The sequence below is a fragment of the Natator depressus genome, chromosome 8 (assembly GCF_965152275.1).
Source record: "Natator depressus isolate rNatDep1 chromosome 8, rNatDep2.hap1, whole genome shotgun sequence".
Taxonomy (NCBI): Eukaryota; Metazoa; Chordata; order Testudines; family Cheloniidae; genus Natator; species Natator depressus.
Genome location: NC_134241.1, coordinates 40,858,378 through 40,878,761, shown reverse-complemented (window position 1 = coordinate 40,878,761; position 20,384 = coordinate 40,858,378). Strand labels below are relative to the sequence as shown.

General features: G+C 51.9%; 1 protein-coding gene across 2 annotated transcripts in view; it reads left to right on the top strand.

Moving 5' to 3' along the window:
* The window catches only part of OLFML2B (olfactomedin like 2B), a 116,147-nt gene extending 101,916 nt beyond the window's left edge, over positions 1–14,231 (top strand). Inside the window, exons 7-8 of one of the 2 annotated variants that reach the window (XM_074960827.1) lie at positions 10,728–10,904; positions 12,450–14,231. In XM_074960827.1, coding sequence (XP_074816928.1) covers positions 10,728–10,904; positions 12,450–13,051 — 779 coding nt within the window. In that variant the 3' untranslated portion in view covers positions 13,052–14,231. The remainder of the gene's footprint in view (positions 1–10,727; positions 10,905–12,449) is intronic. The other variant, XM_074960828.1, reaches the window with a different exon arrangement.
* The last annotated feature ends 6,153 nt before the right edge of the window (positions 14,232–20,384 follow it).

The following is a 20,384-nucleotide window of genomic DNA, read 5'->3' as shown; positions in this document are numbered from 1 at the left end:
CCAGCTTGGAGAGACACCTAGGACCCCAATACCAGGCAGGGCGTCAGCCCGATCATCGCTGGCGGCCCTGATCGCCTGGTCCCTGGGGTCACCCCTCCTCCATCTGTGACCGTTGTCAACTCCGCTCGGGTCCCGGGGGAGGCCCCACCGGTGTGCCCAGATGAACGAGTGGGCCCGCTGCTGTGGTGGGTAGCAGAGCAGGGCCCATGGAGGAGAGGGTGGCAGGGCCGGTGGTGGGAATTGTCTATGGTGAGGCTGTATCACAGGCTAGGAGAACCTTCCTACCAGCCTCCATTGAGGCTGCCAAATCCCACCCTATGGAGCTGTCCAGAGGAGTAAATCACATCATCAACCCTTAGTGCCTACAGCTTGCCTCAGAGCTGAGCACCAAGCACTGCCCAGGTCACTGATGGATCATGCACATTCGAGAGGCCTTCTCAAACAGCATGGCTTCACCTGTCTGCACCCACCAACAGCAGCCCACCCGCACTCCCAGAGTTCATAGAATCATAGAATATTAGGGTTGGAAGAGACCTCAGGAGGTCATCTAGTCCAATCCCCTGCTCAAAGCAGGACCAACACCAACTAAATCATCCCAGCCAGGGCTTTCTCAAGACAGGCCTTAAAAACCTCTAAGGATGGAGATTCCACCACCTCCCTAGGTAACCCATTCCAGTCCTTCACCACCCTCCTAGTGAAATAGTGTTTCCTGATATCCAACCTAGACCTCCCCCACTGCAACTTGAGACCATTGCTTCTTGTTCTGTCATCTGCCACCACTGAGAACAACCTAACTCCATCCTCTTTGGAACCCCCCTTCAGGTAGTTGAAGACTGCTATCAAATCCCCCCTCACTCTTCTTTTCTGCAGACTAAATAACCCCAGTTCCCTCAGCCTCAGCCTCTCCTCATAAGTCATGTGCCGCAGCCCACTAATAATTTTCGCTGCCCTCCGCTAGACTCTCTCCAATTTGTCCTCATCCCTTCTGTAGTGGGGGGACCAAAACTGGACACAGTACTCCAGATGAGGCCTCACCAATGTCGAATAGAGGGGAATGATCACGTCCCTCGATCTGCTGGCAATGCCCCTACTTATACAGCCCAATATGCCATTGGTCTTTTTCGCAATGAGGGCACACTGCTGACTCATATCCAGCTTCTCGTCCACTGTAACCCCTGGGTCCTTTTCTGCAGAACTGCTGCCTAGACACTCGGTCCCTAGTCTGTAGCAGTGAATGGGATTCTTCTGTCCTAAGTGCAGGACTCTGCACTTGTCCTTGTTGAACCTCATCAGATTTCTTTTGACCCAATCCTCCAATTTGTCTAGGTCACTCTGGACCCTATCCCTAGCCTCCAGCATATCTACCTCTCCTCCCAGCTTAGTGTCATCTGCAAACTTGCTGAAGGTGCAATTAATCCCATCATTCAGATCATTTATAAAGATGTTGAACAAAACTGGCCCCAGGATCAACCCCTGGGGCACTCTGCTTGATACTGGTTGCCAACTAGACATCAAGCCATTGATCACTACCCACTGAGCCTGACAATCTAGCCATCTTTCTATCCACTTTATAGTCCATTCATCCAATCCATATTTTTTTAACTTGCTGGCAAGAATACTGTGGGAGACCGTATCAAAAGCTTTGCTAAAGTCAAGATCACATCCACCACTTTCCCCATATCCACAGAGCCAGTTATCTCATCATAGGAGGCAATCAGGTTGGTCAGGCATGACTTGTTCAGCATGTTCACTCCTCAAGAAGTCCTGGACACCCTAAAGGAACCTTGACTAAACTTGTGAAAGCAACCCAGGTACTTCCTGGCTTTAGAAAGTGGCGTGTGCAACTGGCACCCGTCCTGACCAAAACAGCCAGCGCCTCATGCAGGGAAGGAATCTTCCCCTCCTCCTTCCCGCACACACTGGTCCAACCAATACTGAAGAAATCCACCCTTAATACTTCAGTTCTAGCCACCTATTGCCCTGCACCAAACCTCCCATTCCTGAGCAAGGTCTGAGCAAAGTGCTAGCAGTATGCAGATGACACACAGCTCTACCTCTTTTTCACCATATACAACTACCGCCCTACAGATTTAGATAAGATAAGCTCATGGATGAAGGACAGCTGACTGAAGCTGAACCTGAGCAAGGCAGAGGTGATCTGGTGGGCACAGGAAGCTGTTTTGAAGAGCTCGCAGCCATGTTGCAGTCTCCTTTGATTGCAGGTTCACATCCACAGTTGGTCAGTTCAGCCTGTGGTCTAGGAGTTCTCTTGGATTCCTTGCTGATGCTGAGCTCTCACATTGAAAAGGCCAAGGATAACACTTTCTACCATCTCTTCTTGACTAGGGGTCTCCATCCTATCCTGGTGGGTGAAGACCTGCCCTCAGTTATTCATGCCTTCAGCACCTTGTGGCTGGACAACAATGTGATATACCTGGACGTGCATCCTTCAGCACTTAGGAAACTCCAGCTAGTACAGAATGATTCAGCAAGTCTCCTCAGTAAAACAGGCAATGTGAATATCAAACCTGTCCTCCACTCTCTACACTGGCTTCCCATAGAATATCCAATCAAGTTCCAGATCTTAGCCCTTATTGTCAAGGTGCTCCATGGCATGGGCCCAGGATACCTAAAAGACCATCTAAAGCTCCAGCACAGACCACAGTCAGCATAACAGAACTTTCAGCAATAAGGGTAAAGCTTGTCTGTATGGGAGACAGAACTTTCCCCAGGGTAATCAGAGACTGTGGAATGAACTCTCCTGGGAACCAAGGACCATCCCAAACTTCTGCACCGTCTGCTGCAATGGCCAGGTGCAGTGCTTTGACCTTCCTTCTCTAGTATAAACACATAGCAACTGGTGTATTTATTTAATTAATAAATAAACAACACTACCCAAACAAGACACTCCATTGCACACACTTCTCCCCCGGGCGAGGATGAGAGAACAAACACCACGTGACACATGTGTGGTTACATTGCTTAAAGCATGACTGGAAGGTGCTCCGGTGATGAGCATGGTATAAAAACGTAGCTAGACTAGAATAGGGCTGGCTTGTAGACGCTGGCTGGATGTGTGACTCCAGCAGGTGGCTGGAGTGGGCTCCATTGCGTTGGGACAGCACAGGCTGAGTGGGTGTCTGATCTGTGTGTGGACGAGTGCCTGGGCTCTGAGGGGCAACAGAGGAGTTGCAGACACCAGACAGTGATGCAGTGTCTCCTGGTGCCCAAGTTGCAGAGCACAGCAGCCCTTGGGAAGTGTGTGCTGAAGCACTGCGCTGAATGGTCAGGAAATGAGACTGGCCAATCACACCCCTGGGCAATCCCCCGTCACTCAGCCAGAGCAACTGCTCTGCCCCACACCCACTCCCAGATGGGGCTGTCAGGGACTAACTGAGGCAGCTCTTTGAAGAATTGTGCATATTCAGTGAAATGGGACTTTGTGATGGGGCACACTCCCCTCTCGTTAGTGCCTCCTGTCAGCTGGGTGGGAACCTGCATTCTGGTCTCCCTGCCCCGTCTGTTGCCCTCATTAGGTGCCCACTACTCCAGGTCCCGACCCAGGGACACTACAAATAGCAGCCACATGCTGCTTCGTTTAACTCACCTTCACTGCTTCTATTTTGGGGCAGGGTGTGGTAGAACTGCAAGGTATCCAGCAGGGGGCCCTCAAAGGGCTTGATACACCCCATCACATATCTCCCACATGCAGAAAGGATTGGGGTGGGGGGTACTATGGAGGGTAATGTCCCCTCCTATCCAGGCTTTGCCTTTCTTATTGTCTTCTCTCCCAGACCTCTGTCTGGAGAGCTTTTACCAACTTTGCTCCACTCATCAGGGTTCTCACTCTGGTTCCAGTCTCCACCCTGGTTAGTCAGGTGCCCCCCTGCCTCTGTCTGGATAGCTTTTCACTTTCTATCCTAGCTACTCAGACACCTCTCTCTGAGGCCTTTCTGCCTGAAGAGCTCTTCCTGCTTTGGTCAGGATCTTCTCCCTCAGGCCTCTTTGCCTAGAAAAGTTTTACAGTCTGCATTCTGGTTTCTCAGGGTCTCACCCAGGCCTCTTTGCCTGGAGAGCCTGTAGGCCCCAGTTAGTCAGGGCTTCCCCTGTCAGACCTCTCTGCCTGAAAAGCTATTCACAGTTGTTGCTCTCCTTAGGGTTCTCTGTCTCAGCCCTCGGTATGGAGAGCTTTTCACAATCTGCCCTGACTTCTCAGGGTCTTCTTCTCTACCTTGGAGGACTTTTACAGTTCAGGTTCCTTCCTTAATTAGCCCTGTGACACCTTCTGCTGCAGAGCCAAACTGTACCCATATTTGGGCTCTACAATGGCCGACACTTGGCCAAGTCCTGCAGCCAAGGGGGAACTTCCTGATTAGCAGCAGTCAGGAAATCTACTGACCTCTTGGTAATGTGCTTGTTCTTCTCAGTTACATCATCTGACATGACCAGGACTTGGGCTCAAATGCTTCATATGGTGGGTATATTGCTTCATATCTTGGGTCATGTCATAGTTCACCACATGCTGCACCCTGTGAATATCTGGCTCCCAGCAACTTCTGATGTAGTCAACACCATGATTTCACCAAGGTTGAACTGACTTAAGGCTGCTGCCTGGTCTCAGAGAGGAGACTCCCTGGATGCAAACACAGGCACAGCCCTCAGAATTAAAAATGTCTTTATGCACATCCGACCTCTGTCCAGGTCTTCCAAACTGTAAGGACGGCATCCTATTCCCAAAACGTCTCAATGCTTTACTCAGCCGCACCCACTTCTCCTGCTGGATCCAAAGTACGTTGTGGCTGATGTTCTGGGCCGTAGAACGATATGGGTCCTTCTCCTTCCTCAAGATAGGCCCTTTCCTCTTTCCTGCTTGTGGCCTTGCTCTGCCACTATATCAGGATCCTGGGGGTTTAGACGCACAATTGGGTAGCTCTCTTCTTCAGCAGGTGGATGGATGTACTTGTCCAAGCCATCTTCCTTCTGTAATGGCCTCAGTCCACACAATTCCAGCTCTTTTTCTAGGGAGGCCACTTCAGCCTCGAGATTTCCCAGATCTTAGCCAAGGTGGGCTTTGACCCTGGCTGGGCCTTGAGCAAGTTCTGGAGCTTAGTCAGCTCCTTTTGCAGCAGAAAGCACTGCTGTTCCCCAGCCTCCTTTTCAACTTTGAGGCAGATCAGTTCTTACTCCCTACAATCCTTTCCCATGAAGAGCTGGTCTGTGCTGGCTCCTGTTGGTACTATACCCCATAGTTCACAGAACCAGAGGAATATAAGGAACTGCAAGGGTCATCTAGTCTAACCCCTTGGATTTGTTGTGGCTAAACTATCCAAGACAAATGGCTATCCAACCTCTTTTTGAAAACCTCCAGTGAAGGAGTTTCCACAATCCCTAGCCAGTATGTTCCATTGTCCTGCTGCTCTTACAGTTAGGAAGTTTTTCCTGAGTTTTAATCTAAATCTCTTGTGCTGTAGTATGAACCCATTGCCTCATGTCCTACCCTCTGTGTCAAGAGAGAACAACTTTTCTCCATCTTTTTTATGGCAGCCTTTCAAGTATCTGAAGACTTCTTTCCTATCACCCCTTAATCTCCTCTTTTCCAAACTAAACATAGCCAGTTCCTTCAGCCTTTGCTCATATGGCTTGCATTCCATCCCTTTGATCAGCTTTGTCGCTCACCTCTGGGTCCTGTTCTGCTGCTGTCCTGCCACTCACAGGCAGATCACCTCCTCCATTGTCCCCTTGTTTCAAGGGCTGATCTGTAAAGATCCCCCTTCTGATACCAAGTTGTGACAGGGCATGCTCACCTCTCGTTAGTGCCTCTTGTCAGCTGGGTGAGAACCTGCGCTCACTGCTTGTGGTGCCCCCTGTCAGTTGTTGCCCTCATTAGGTGGGTTTTGAGTGGCTCAGCCATCCAGCTGAGTCACACACTGTCTAAACACAGGAAGGAGGTCCAACAGGGCCTGCCTCTGTGCCCTTGTTACCTTGTAGTCCTGTCTCTGTCCTAGTTCTAAGTCCATATTTGCCCTGGTATAGAGCAGTGCCGCAAGGCTTCCTCCCTGGAGACTCTTTAAGCCCTGCCCTTCACTTGGGCCTCTAAGGAAGCCCTATCCCCTTCTCAGGGCTCAGGCCACCCTGCCAGTGGGGGGGGACGCGGGCCCACCCACTACTCCAGGTCCCAACCCAGGGATCCTACAAATAGCAGCCACATGCTGCTTCATTTAATAGCTGCTGCTATTCCCATGTAGCTCCTTCGTCTTCACCCTCACCTCAGGACTGAAGATCTCAATTCCACTCTGAATGCTCAGAGCTCCGGTACGAAACTGCAGAAAAAGCTGAATGTCTATGGATTAAGTTTAGAAGTGTGAGCAACAAGAGTGATGTAGTGGTGGGAGTCAGCTACAGACCACCGGACCAGGGGGATGAGGTGGATGAGGCTTTCTTCCGGCGACTCGCAGAAGCTGCTAGATCACACGCCCTGGTTCTCATGGGTGACTTTAATTTTCCTGATATCTGCTGGGAGGGCAATACAGCGGTGCATAGACAATCCAGGAAGTTTTTGGAAAGCGTAGGGGACAATTTCCTGGTGCAAGTGCTAGAGGAGCCAACTGGGGGGGGAGCTTTTCTTGACCTGCTGCTCACAAACCGGGAAGAATTAGTGGGGGAAGCAAAAGTGGATGGGAATCTGGGGGGCAGTGACCATGAGTTGGTTGAGTTCAGGATCCTGACGCAGGGAAGAAAGGTAAGCAGCAGGATACGGACCCTGGACTTCAGGAAAGCAGATTTCGACTCCCTCAGGGAACGGATGGGTAGGATCCCCTGGGGGACTAACATGAAGGGGAAAGGAGTCCAGGAGAGCTGGCTGTATTTCAAGGAATCCCTGTTGAGGTTACAGGGACAAACCATCCCGATGAGTCGAAAGAATAGTAAATATGGCAGGCGACCAGCTTGGCTTAACGGTGAAATCCTAGCGGATCTTAAACATAAAAAAGAAGCTTACAAGAAGTGGAAGGTTGGACATATGACCAGGGATGAGTATAAAAATATTGCTCGGGCATGTAGGAATGAAATCAGGAGGGCCAAATCGCACCTGGAGCTGCAGCTAGCAAGAAATGTCAAGAGTAACAAGAAGGGTTTCTTCAGGTATGTTGGCAACAAGAAGAAAGCCAAGGAAAGTGTAGGCTCCTTACTGAATGAGGGAGGCAACCTAGTGACAGAGGATGTGGAAAAAGCTAATGTACTCAATGCTTTTTTTGCCTCTGTCTTCACGAACAAGGTCAGCTCCCAGACTGCTGCGCTGGGCATCACAGTAGGGGAGTAGATGGCCAGCCCTCAATGGAGAAAGAGGTGGTTAGGGACTATTTAGAAAAGCTGGCCGTGCACAAGTCCATGGGGCCGGACGAGTTGCATCCGAGAGTGCTAAAGGAATTGGCGGCTGTGATTGCAGAGCCATTGGCCATTATCTTTGAAAACTCGTGGCGAATGGGGGAAGTCCTGGATGACTGGAAAAAGGCTAATGTAGTGCCAATCTTTAAAAAAGGGAAGAAGGAGGATCCTGGGAACTACAGGCCAGTCAGCCTCACCTCAGTCCCCGGAAAAATCATGGAGCAGGTCCTCAAAGAATCAATCCTGAAGCACTTACATGAGAGGAAAGTGATCAGGAACAGCCAGCATGGATTCACCAAGGGAAGGTCATGCCTGACTAATCTAATCGCCTTCTATGATGAGATTACTGGTTCTGTGGATGAAGGGAAAGCAGTGGATGTATTGTTTCTTGACTTTAGCAAAGCTTTTGACATGGTCTCCCACAGTATTCTTGTCAGCAAGTTAAAGAAGTATGGGCTGGATGAATGCGCTATAAGGTGGGTAGAAAGTTGGCTAGATTGTCGGGCTCAACGGGTAGTGATCAATGGCTCCATGTCTAGTTGGCAGCCGGTGTCAAGTGGAGTGCCCCAGGGGTCGGTCCTGGGGCCGGTTTTGTTCAATATCTTCATAAATGATCTGGAGGATGGTGTGGATTGCACCCTCAGCAAATTTGCGGATGATACTAAACTGGGAGGAGTGGTAGATACACTGGAGGGCAGGGATAGGATACAGAGGGACCTAGACAAATTGGAGGATTGGGCCAAAAGAAATCTGATGACGTTCAACAAGGATAAGTGCAGGGTCCTGCACTTAGGACGGAAGAACCCAATGCACCGCTACAGACTAGGGAGCGAATGACTAGGCAGCAGTTCTGCGGAAAAGGACCTAGGGGTGACAGTGGACAAGAAGCTGGATATGAGTCAGCAGCGTGCCCTTGTTGCCAAGAAGGCCAATGGCATTTTGGGATGTATAAGTAGGGGCATAGCGAGCAGATCAAGGGACGTGATCGTTCCCCTCTATTCGACATTGGTGAGGCCTCATCTGGAGTACTGTGTCCAGTTTTGGGCCCCACACTACAAGAAGGATGTGGATAAATTGGAGAGAGTGCAGCGAAGGGCAACAAAAATGATTAGGGGTCTGGAACACATGACTTATGAGGAAAGGCTGAGGGAACTGGGATTGTTTAGTCTGCAGAAGAGAAGAATGAGGGGGGATTTGATAGCTACTTTCAACTACCTGAGAGGTGGTTCCAGAGAGGATGGTTCTAGACTATTCTCAGTGGTAGAAGAGGACAGGACAAGGAGTAATGGTCTCAAGTTGCAGTGGGGGAGGTTTAGGTTGGCTATTAGGAAAAACTTTTTCACCAAGAGGGTGGTGAAACACTGGAATGTGTTACCTAGGGAGGTGGTAGAATCTCCTTCCTTAGAAGTTTTTAAGGTCAGGCTTGACAAAGCCGTCTGGGATGATTTAATTGGGGATTGGTCCTGCTTTGAGCAGGGGGTTGGACTAGATGACCTCCTGAGGTCCTTCCAACCCTGATATTCTATGATTCCTTCCTCACTCTTCTGGGCCCAGCCAGCAACTACCCTGCTCAGGCCCTGCAGTGCCTTTTAACTGGGCCTGCTGCGCTCTGATTGGCTGTTTCCCTGTAGCCTCTCTAGGCAGGCCTGGAGGACTCACCTTCACTGCTTCTTTTCTGGGGTAGGGTGTGGTAGGATTTCAAGGCCTCCAGCAGGGGGCCCTCAAAGGGGCCAGTACACCACGTCACAAGCTCTTTGAAAGAGAAGGAGATAGCAGGATAGCCAGGTGCTGGGTAGCCTCCTCCTCCAGCTCTGCCAAAGCCCTGGGATGAGGTTCACAACAGGGTTTAGGCACTGTAATACCACCCTCCATTGCCATCCAGTGGAATCCTCTGCCCCAAGTTAGGTGCCCAGGCTCCCATTCATTGTATGGGAAGAGTCAGGTGCCGATGAATGGGATCCTCCGCAGCCATAAGCCGAGCAGGGAGCTGCTTAAGCTAGGCAGGAGTGACTGCAGAGGCAAGTAGCAGGGCTTAGGGCACAGATCCACAAAGGTCTTTAAGCACCTTAACTCCCAGGGAGCTGGGCTGCTAGGCACCTCCCTCTGCGCAGGATTCTCAGCTGTGACCCTCTCCTGGGAGTTGGACACCTGAGCCAGGTCAAAGACCCCTCACTACCTCGACAGCCCAGTGGTCAGCTCCACTGAGATGTGGAAGCCCCAGATGCCGTCATTGCTGTAGCTGCCTTGGGGCAAAAACTTGAACCCAGGTTTCCCCCTCCGAGGTGAGTGTCCTTCCCCATCAATCTCTCCTAGTGGAGACGTGCCACTCCATAAACATTCATTGGCCTAGGAGCAAGCAGTCCATGGAGCATGACTGCAGCCCAGCGGGGGGCACCAGGCCCCAGTGAGTAGGTAGATGTATCACCTTAACTCATGTCAGGCCTTAGCACCAGTCTCTGGGGGGACACTGAAGTGCCTGCAGGGCTGGATGGCAGCTGAGTGTGGGTTTGAGAGCATCAGTGGTGCCTACAGGCTGGACTTAGATGCCTAAAGAGGCAGTTAGGGACCCAAGTGCCTTTGTGAATGTCGCCCCTGGATCCTGGTCTGCAACACCTTCTACCACTCCGGTCCTGAGCCAGTCTCGCCAGTCCAGGCCATGGGCTCAGCTGCACAAATGCCTGTCAGCATTTAGCAGGCAGACATCCTTTTGGGTCCATGGCTGAGACACAGTGAATGTTGCTCTGCTCATGCTCCAGCTTTGGTGCTGCAGGGATTTAAGAGTCAAACCCTTTGAATTTCAGCAATTTTTGGAGAACCCTAAGAAACTGCAAATTTCTCTGGGCTTCGATGGCAAGTGACATGGCCAAGGTTCCCCTGAAAGCATTGTGAACTTCAGCAGCTTGTGCAGTGATGCTGGCCCTGAGTTTGGCTCCTGTGCCAGCACCTGCTGGATGCTGCAATGGCATTGGGCACAGTTGCCATCCCTGCTCCAGGGGAATGGGCTGGTCTCATCCAGGAGCAGACAGGGATAATTTACCAAAGGGAGTTGGCTTTGCTCAATGCAGTAGGGCTGTCTGATAGAGGACCCTGAAGGCCCCAGGCACAGGGCTGCTAGTGCCTATGAAGCATGGCATGGCAGGACATCCACTGGCCTCATGGGGCTGACAATGAGGAACAATTCGAGGCCCTGATTTCTGAAGCAGCTGGGGTGGGTGGGAAATTGCACTTGTTCAGCTGTGTGAAGTGGGCTGATGCCTCAGTCTGTGGCTAGAGAAGAGGCTCAGCGTAGACCCTGCATCCCCAGTAACTGCAGAGTGAGTGATTGCTCCTTTCCCCTGCCCTAGGACGCTGCAAAGATACGCTCTCCACCATCTCAGGCCCCACCACCCAGAACACCTATGGGCGGAATGAAGGTGCTTGGATGAAGGATCCACTAGCCAAAGATGAGCGGATCTATGTCACAAACTACTACTATGGAAACACGCTGGTGGAATTCCGAAACCTGGAGAACTTCAAACAAGGTACGCTCTCCAGCTGCTCACCCGGTCCTCCCCAGTCTCCGTACTTGTGCTGGAACCATGCCACTGAGTATCTCTGCACAAACCAATGTACTTCTCCCAGCGGTGCATGTGGGGCATGGACCAGTCTGCCTAGTCCCCAGTCTGTGTCCCGGCTGCTGGACAAAGCACGAGGGTTGTCTCTTTGTACAGTGCCTTGCCCAACAGGATCTGGGCACGGTGGGGGAGGGATAGCTCAGTGGTTTGAGCATTGGCCTGCTAAACCCAGGGTTGGGAGTTCAATCCTTGAGGGGGCCATTTAGGGATCTGGGGCAAAAATTGGGGACTGGTCCTGCTTTGAGCAGGGGGTTGGACTAGATGACCTCCTGAGGTCCCTTCCAACCCTGATATTCTATGATTCTATGACTGGGCTCCTAAGTGTTACAGCAATACACCCAATAATAATAAGCCATGGCTTGTGGCACAGATCCATCTCTCTGCTTGTTCCTGTGTTGCTATTGCTGGTAATGACAGGACTCCTGTGAGCTCCAGACAGGGGCAGGAGGCCCAGCCCAACTGCCCTGGCTCCTTGCCAGGAAGCACTAAGATTTCCCTGCTGTGGGTGAGAAAGCCTGTGATCAGAGCCAAGCTGTAGATCGGGAGCCACCTGGGAAAGGGATGGTTTGGTCCCAAGAAGGGTCAGAAGCTTAGCTAGAGTTAGCCAGTAGGGGCGTGTTTGGGGCCACTGAGATAGAGGGATGAAAGTCACCAGGGTGTGGGGGAAGGTGATAGCTGCTGCCCTGAGACAGCCTGGGAAAGGTGTAGCAGGGCTGGTGGTGGAGACATGCAGGGCAGTAGGATGGAGGCAGCATGCATCATAGGTCCAGTGCGGAGGAGCCTTGGTTCATAGCCCAGATTAGCTCCGTGATGGAAGCAGGAAGGGGAGTGTGGGAGGGAGCAGGGGCTAGAGAAGGATGGAGAGGAAGGAAGGGCCTGCGATTAGGGCACTAGCTTGGCACTCGGGAGACCTGGGTTCAGTGCCCTGCTGGGCCAGGTGCCCTGTGCAACTGGGGCCCAGAGCATCAAAGGTATTTAGGTGCCTAACTCCACCAAAGCCAATGGGGAGGAGCTGGGCCTCAGTCCCCCTCTGTGAAAGAGCCCGGCCCCACCTCTGGGTGCTTGAGGAGCAATATGGCGCCCATATACCATGGTGATGGGGGCCATGCACGCACCTGAAGGCACTAGAACAGTGTGGGTTGGAGAACGTGGTCTGGGTGTCGTAGCTGGGCTGGTGCCACTTACTCCAGCAAACTGTGTGCCAGGTTGGGTGGGGAAGGTAAGTGGTGGGGGAGCAATGGGTCACCTGCCTGGAACAGAGAAACTGGCTCTGCCAGCTGGTTCAGCAGAGCATGACCTGAAGTGGAGAGGATGCAGGTGACCTGTGAATGGGGCAAAGGGGCCACCAAGAGCTAAGGGAAGGAGGGCGGTGAGTGACAGGTGGGGGCAGGGGAGCGGTGAACCTGGAGAGTGAGCCAAGGGTTTAATTTGTGCAATGTCTCTGCTGTCCAGGGCGTTGGAGCAACTCCTACAAACTCCCCTACAGCTGGATCGGGACAGGACATGCTGTCTACAATGGCTCCCTCTACTACAACCGGGCCTTCACACGCAACATCATTAAATATGACCTGAAGCAGAGGTACGTAGCTGCCTGGGCCATGCTGCATGATGTGGCCTATGAGGAGGTGACACCATGGCAGTGGCAGGGCCACTCCGATGTGGACTTTGCTGTGGACGAGAACGGCCTGTGGGTCATTTACCCGGCCATCAACTACGAAGGCTTCAGCCAGGAGGTCATTGTCCTGAGTAAGCTCAATGCCGCTGACTTGAGCACCCAGAAGGAGACCACGTGGCGGACAGGCCTGCGCCGGAACTTCTACGGGAACTGCTTCGTCATCTGCGGTGTGCTCTACGCTGTGGACAGCTACAACCATAAGAACGCCAACATCTCGTATGCCTTTGACACCCACACCAACACGCAGATCATCCCGCGGCTGCTCTTCGAGAACGAGTATTCCTACATCACTCAGATAGACTATAACCCCAAGGACCGCCTGCTCTATGCCTGGGACAATGGGCACCAGGTCACATACCATGTGATCTTTGCTTACTGAAACCCTGGCCACAGGACACTGAAAGGGCCACCAGCACCTTTTATTATTATTTTGTACAAATCCAAGAGGAAATGCTGTTTTTAAAGTGGATTGTAGATCAGTCCACAGGCCAGAATCAAACCCTTTATTTTTGGTGTAACCTTCCTTCTCTTTTATACTGACACTGCTGCCTCCCACGCCGAGCGGGAAGGATGGGCAAGGTATTGCTTCATGAGTCCATCTGCAGTGGGGTGGCTGCTGGGCATTATCAAGGCAAAGGGACAATACAAATACAGGTAGTTGCTTTTTTGCTAACCAATAAATAATAAAAAAGCAATCAAAGCAGACTTCTTGCTCAGCAAAAACGTCTAGCATGCAGTGGTGGCAAGGCCTGTCCTTTCAGGGGGTGCTCAGTTTGTTCTGTCTGCACTGAGTCAGGTTTATGACAGTCCCACTGGCCTGCGAACAGCCACACATGTTAATTCGACAGTCATTTGAAAGCTGGGGCATCAGTTTTTTGCTCTGCAGCCTCCTTCGTCTGAATGGCATCCTGGGAGCTGGCAGTGCTGTTATTTGCCTTTGCTGCCATAAGCTGTTGCTGTAGCTCTGCCCCTTGCTCATATGAAGTGCCCACACATGCAGACCAGAGCTGCCTTGGCACAAGCTCTCACACGTCTGTCCTGCTATGGAGAGCGCCTACATGACCAGATGCTGCCATGCTGGGAGCCAGGCTGGCAGCTACCCTGCCAGAAATGGGTGGGATGCCCTGTCATTTTGTAAAGAAACGTAGCTGATTCTGTCACCCAGACGAGACCCCCCCACAATATTTGCTTTTACTTGTACATCCCTGGGCAGCGGCTCAGCTTTGCCATTTGGTCACATTTTCCTGGAGATGCTCAGTGTGGCTGTCTGCCTGCACTTCCAGGGAGTGCCGTGCATGTGAGAGCCTGGCCTGAGAGCAGCACAGCCCCACAGCTCTCATGGCTGCTTTATGGAGACCTGCACTAATGCTCCATCCTAGCAGAGTAGCTTGGGCCTCAGGTTTGCTCCTGGCCTGCGGTTCCCTATTTATATGGCCCATCCCCCCACCCCCTACTGCTGCCACTCAGCTTTTGTGGCACATTTACAGCCTGTCAAACGCGCTCACAGCTCTGCCAGCAGCTTGTTGTATTTATACACATCCAGTAATAAACATTCTTGTACCTTTGCAATTGTTGGGGACATTTTTGGGGTTTGTTTTATTCTCAGGTAGCAAAAAAATAAACAGAAAATGCTCCCCAGGTGCTGGTCGGCGATGGGCTGGCCAAGGGAGCTGGGAACAGATGCTGGGCATCCTTTCACCTCCAGGCCAGCAGTGGCTGACAGTTATGGCCCTGCCAGATATTGGGGTGTGCAAAGGAAGCGGGGAGCATCAGGCCAGGGCCTGGCTAATGTCACAGAGACCGCTCTAGGCCCTTCTGTTTGCTTACTTGAAAATTCACTTTCTTGGGATAAGCAGGTACACGAGCCCCTGGGAACAGGCCCCCAGTCAGATACTCCAGGCCTGGGCTTTACTGGTGCCCTCCGATGATTTCACCCCGGCACAATTTCCACTGAGATTCAGGTGTAGGGTTTCCAAATATTTGTGCCTTTCAGGGCCAGGCACTTTTTTCCATGCTGCCACAGGCAGCCCTGTCATTTCTGAACATCACTATGGGTGCAGGGCCTGAGAGTCCAGCCCCCACCTCAGGGCTGGGCACATAAAGCTAGGGCAGATGGACTGTTATGCTTGCTGCCCATTGTCAGGCTCTATATCCTGAGCCCAGGAAAAAGGTCCTGCAAAGGAGCACTGCTGGGCATGGGGCCCCTGGAGACACAAGCATGCTGCCCCTCAAGCTGCCAGGCTCAGCGCTAGCAGGTGCGCTCCAAAGCCAGCCGCCCTGCCAACATCCTGAAGCCAGCTATGAACAGGCAGTGGCTGCTGAACAGAGCACCTGCAGCATCCTCTTGTGTCCTTCAGCAGAGCCTGAGCCCATCCCAGGGCCACAGGACAAGGAGCGGGAGAAGAGGTGCACAGGACCACACACAGCATGGCCGTGAGACTGGGCAACACACTCACACAAACAGGCAATGACACTGACAGCCACCCCTTACGTGGGCAGTGGCAGGAAATCGGGCGCCTCCCAGGGCAGGAAAGGTCCGTTGGTGGCTACTGCCATCTGCCCACCCAGGAGCACCAGTTATTAGGCTGTGTCCCAAAGGAAGTAACCCCTGCCAGTCCTATGCCGGCTGCCCAGGCAGTCCCACAGCATGCATGTGTCCCTGGGGCCACCATGCACTAAATGAGACTGAGCCAGCCCATGGCAGCAGCCCGAGCCCCACCTTCACCAAAATCACACTGAGATCAAGTGACATGTTCCTCTCTGTGCTGTACAGAGAAAGGGTCCATGGCTCAACTAAGCGATAATAACCCGTAATAACCCCAACAAGGCAGCTGGTATTTGGGACCCTCTTTAAGACACCTCATTGAGGGAGGCTGGAAAGGGAGGGAAGAATAAGGGGAGATACTGACCCTACTGAACTAAACCCCCAAAAGTTAAAGACTTTAAAATAAGCTCCAATACTGACACCTCTTCCCCGCCATACACATACACACCAGAGGAGAGGATGCAGCATATATTAATTCCAGGGTGTTGGGCTTAGGGTGGGGCACTGTGGTCTCCCTGTTTCTCCTGGAGACAGAGTGGGAGGGGAGCCAGCTTTAGGTCCTGTGGGGGTGAGGGGGCATTTGTGTGGGCAAGGTGCAGGCCCAGGGAAGGGGGGGGTGAGGCTCAAAGCCAAGGTGGCCCAATTGGGAAGCAGGGAGGGGGTGGGAGGGTGTGTTTGTTTGCCAACAAGGTGAAATGCTGCTTGCAGCCTCCCCCTGTGCCAAGGGGCAGGTGGAGCCTCTCCGCTCAGGGGAGCAGGGATCCTCCTGCTGGGGCTGAGTGGGGGGTGCTCTGCCCCCACTACTCACCGTGCAAGGCAGGAGCTGGTGGGGGCACTGCCCGGGGGCGGTAGCAGGGCAGGAGCAGCAGAGGCAGCGGTTGAGCCCGGGCTGCTCCTGGGCACACTCTCACTGTCCATCCCCAGCACTGCTGCTGTCACTGGATGAGGCAGCGCGTGAGATGTGGGCATGCGCTTGGGGGAGGGGGAGATGGCTGCTTGCTGCCCCCCCACCGCTGTCTCTCTGCTGCGATCCCCTCGCAGTGTCTCCCTGCTCACCTGCTTGGCCCCAACTGTTTTGGCCCCCTGCAGGAGGCAAATGGACTTTGGGTGTCTGATCAGTGTTTCGAAAACCGGACACCTGGCAACACTACCTCCCATGCTGCGTGCGTGGCAGACAGGGCTGGCCGCTGACACTCTTCCCCGCCCAGCTAATGGGCTCCCTGAGCCCCTCCCCCTCCTGCTATGGGAGCTGAGGGAGGAGCCAAGAGTCAGGCCTGGGAGAGAGACGGCTGCTGTTGTGGCCAGGGGGAAGCACTCGAGGGGGACTAGGAATGTCATAAATATAAAGGGAAGGGTAACCACCTTTCTGTGTACAGTGCTATAAAATCCCTCCTGGCCAGAGGCAGAACCCTTTCATCTGTAAAGGGTTAAGAAGCTAAGATAACCTCGCTGGCACCTGACCAAAATGACCAATGAGGAGACAAGATACTTTCAAAGCTGGAAGGGCGGGGGACAAAGGGTCGGTCTGTGTGATGCTTTTGCCGGGAACAGATCAGGAATGCTCTTCATAACTCCTTAAGTTAGTAAGTAATCTAGCTAGAAATGTGTTAGATTTCCTTTTGTTTAATGGCTGGTAAAATAGCTGTGCTGAATGGAATGTATATTCCTGTTTTTGTGGTTTTTTGTAACTTAAGGTTTTGCCTAGAGGGATTCTCTATGTTTTGGATCTGATTACCCTGTAAGGTATTTACCATCCTGATTTTACAGAGGTGGTTATTTTACCTTTTCTTTAATTAAAATTCTTTTAAGAACCTGATTGCTTTTTCATTGTTCTTAAGATCCAAGGGTTTGGGTCTGTGTTCACCTATGCAAATTGGTGAGGATTTTTATCAAGCCTTCCCCAGGAAAAGGGGTGTAGGGCTTGGGGGGATATTTTGGGGAAAGACGTCTCTTTCACTGTTCTTTGTTGAAACTCTTGGAGGTGGTAGCATAGGGTTCAAGGACAAGGCAAAGTTTGTACCTTGGGGAAGTTTTTAACCTAAGCTGGTAAGAATAAGCTTAGGGGGTCTTTCATGCAGGTCCCCACATCTGTACCCTAGAGTTCAGAGTGGGGAAGGAACCTTGACAAGGAATTACAAAGGTTCTCAAAGCAGCCTGTCCCAGCCAGGCACACGACTCTCCACCCGCAGGAGCTGCCTGTTCCCTCAGCCTGGCCAGGTCACAGGCAGGAGCAGCTACTGAGTCCCACGCCACATCCTGCCCCAGCTGCCATTCCCCCTTGGGTGCTCAGGAAGCAGGGCGGACTGGGGAACAGCAGATTTCCCTTTTGGGCCTCCTCCTCACCCAGAACATGTTGGGCTCAGCTGAGAATCTGGCCCCACCCAGGCCACTTAAAAAGGGAGGGACTCCTGGCAATCTGGCTTGGCAGTTCTTTGTGTTGCCCTTACACACAGCTCTGAGAGCAAGCTCCCCGCACCTGGGTTTTGCTCTAACACAACTGTAAGAGGGGGAGCCACGGGCTTCTGGCAGCTTGTGCCCATCACACTATCCATATTGATGCAAATATGCAGTGTCCCGCTCTGTGGTAAAGGAAGCTGGCAGGGTTGGTCAGTAAGTTTGTACTGAGCCAGTGCCTGACCATGGGAGGCTGGTGCTGCTGGAGGTGCCATGTCCTGAATGAAGTGTAAGCCATGACCTTTCGTGGCCATCTGATGATCCCAAGACATTTGTAAGGGGTTAAGAAGCTCAAATAACCTGGTTGGCACCTGACCAAAAGGACCAATGAGGAAAGAAGATACTTTCAAATCTTGGGGGAGGGGTGGGGGGAAGGCTTTGTTTTTGTGTGTTCTCTTGGGAAGCAGAGAAGCATCAGGTCAGAAAACTCCTTCTTCTATAAACCATCCTAAAAATTATAAAATATTATAAAAATTGTAAGTAAAAGCCAGGCAAGTCGTGTTAGATTATCTGTTGTTCTCCTTGTGAATTTTTCCTTTGCTGGAGGGAGGTTTATTCCTATTTTTTGTAACTTTGAAACCAAGCCTAGAGGAAGTTCTCCTGTGTTTTTGAATCTTTTGTTACCCTGTAAAGTTATTTTCCATCCTGATTTTACAGAGGTGATTTTTACCTCTTTTTAAAATAAAATCCTTCTTTTAAGAACCTGACTGATTTCTCTATTGTCCTAAGACCCAGGGGTTTGGGTCTGTGATCACTTTGTAACCAATTGGTTAGGATATTATTCTCAAGCCTCCCCAGGAAAGGGGGTGTAAGGGCTTGGGGGGGATATTTTGGGGGAATAGGAACTCCAAGTGGTCCTTTCCCTGATCCTTTGTTAAATCAGTTGGTGGTGGTGGTAGCGTACCCTACAAGGACAAAAGGATTTTGTGCCTTGGGGAAGTTTTAACCTAAGCTGGTAGAAATAAGCTTAGGGGGTCTTTAATGCGGGTCCCACATCTGTACTCTAGAGTTCGGAGTGGGGAGGGAACCCCTGACATATGATAACCTGGACTTACCCATCTATGAAAATGCCACCTTAAGTACTTCTTAAGTACACCTTAAGCCCCTTCTGATTAGCTCTTAAAACCTTGGGATTGTCACCAAAAGACAAGTGGCAGAGGCTGTGGGCAAATAGCAGGTTCAAGAATCAAGACCTGATCACGAATCCTACAGCCCAATCACCTGGGTTCACCGTGGCACATAAGACCCAGGACTTCCCACAGGCACTGCAAATACCTACTACACAAATGGAATATGGACCTGTGGAACATCTAGTGACTGCTGGGAATTGGAGCTGTGGTTGGGTGTTGGAAAAAGGATTGGGAGGGCCTCAGCTAGCTCAGGGTGACATACTGGTAATGCTGGACACTTGCACTAAGTGTGCAGGCTTCCCCAGTTGAGTCCCATGTGAGACCCAGGTGCACTCTCCATTCACACAGGCAGTTTTCTGGCAGAGGGTCAAACGAGCAGAAAGGAGTTGGGCTGTGCATTCAGGTTCCACAAGGAACCTAAAGAAAACTGACAATAGCCATTTCTGAGCTAGCCCAGAACCAGCCGAGCCTCTCCCACATGTGTAGTCACATTTCTCAGACGCCCCTAGACTGTTCCAGGGTGATACTGCTGGGGTCAGAATAACGGGAGCTCTGTCCCTCTGGAAGGGCAGATCTCACTTACAATAGGGGGTGAAGTATCATGGCTTCCCGAGGCCCATGAGAAAGAACCAAGGAGCTTTGGAAAAGGGCAACGTTCAGATCCTTGCAGCAAGAGAACTGGCTGGCACATCTGGGGTCACACATAGGGGGGCTGAGTGCCTGTTTCACACCAAGGAGGACGCAAATGCTCATGGATTTAAGAGCACAACTGTAAGAGTGCACAGCAGAACCCGTATAGACAGCTCTGACACAACAGGAGGATCACGCTAGCTGAGGCGAGACCTTGCCAAAGGGAAGGCCCGCATGAGGAATTTGCATCCTGTCCTGAAAAGGACTCCATGCTCTAGGTCAGGGTTTCTCAAACTTCATTGCACTGCGACCCCCTTCTGACAATAAAAATTACTACATGACCCTGGGAAGGGGAACCAAAGCCTGAGCAGCACTGCCCCAGGCGGGGGACAGGGGGAGAGAGCCAAAGCCCCGCCACCCCGAGAGGGGGTGGGGGTGGGGGTGGGTGGGTGGTAGGGGGACAAAGCTGAAGCTTGAGGGCTTCGGGGGACTGTAACCTGAGCCCAACTGCCTAGGGCTGAAGCCGAAGCCTGAGCCCCGCCACCCAGGGCTGAAGCAAGTCTTTGGCTCCCACACTTTGGCTTCAGGCCCAGGCCCCAGCAAGTCTAACACTAGCCCTGGAGACCCCATTAAAACGGGGTTGTGACCCAGTTTGAGAACTGCTGCTCTAGGTACTATAACCCAACAGGATGTGCTGCTGCAGGAGGCTGACAATCAAATATAGCAGCAATAGTGGGTAAAAAAAAAGCTCAACAGAGTTTCTTGTGTTGTTTTACTGGCAAGTCAGGCTGGTTCCAGGTTCCAACCGTTGTGGACATTCCAATGTAGGGAATTTGTAGTCCCTATCTACTGAAAAAAGGTGACCCCCTCCCCCAACCCTCTAACCACAGCCATTGAAACTAGTGGTAGATTACTTACAGACACATTAGTAGCAATCAAACCTTCAGGGCATA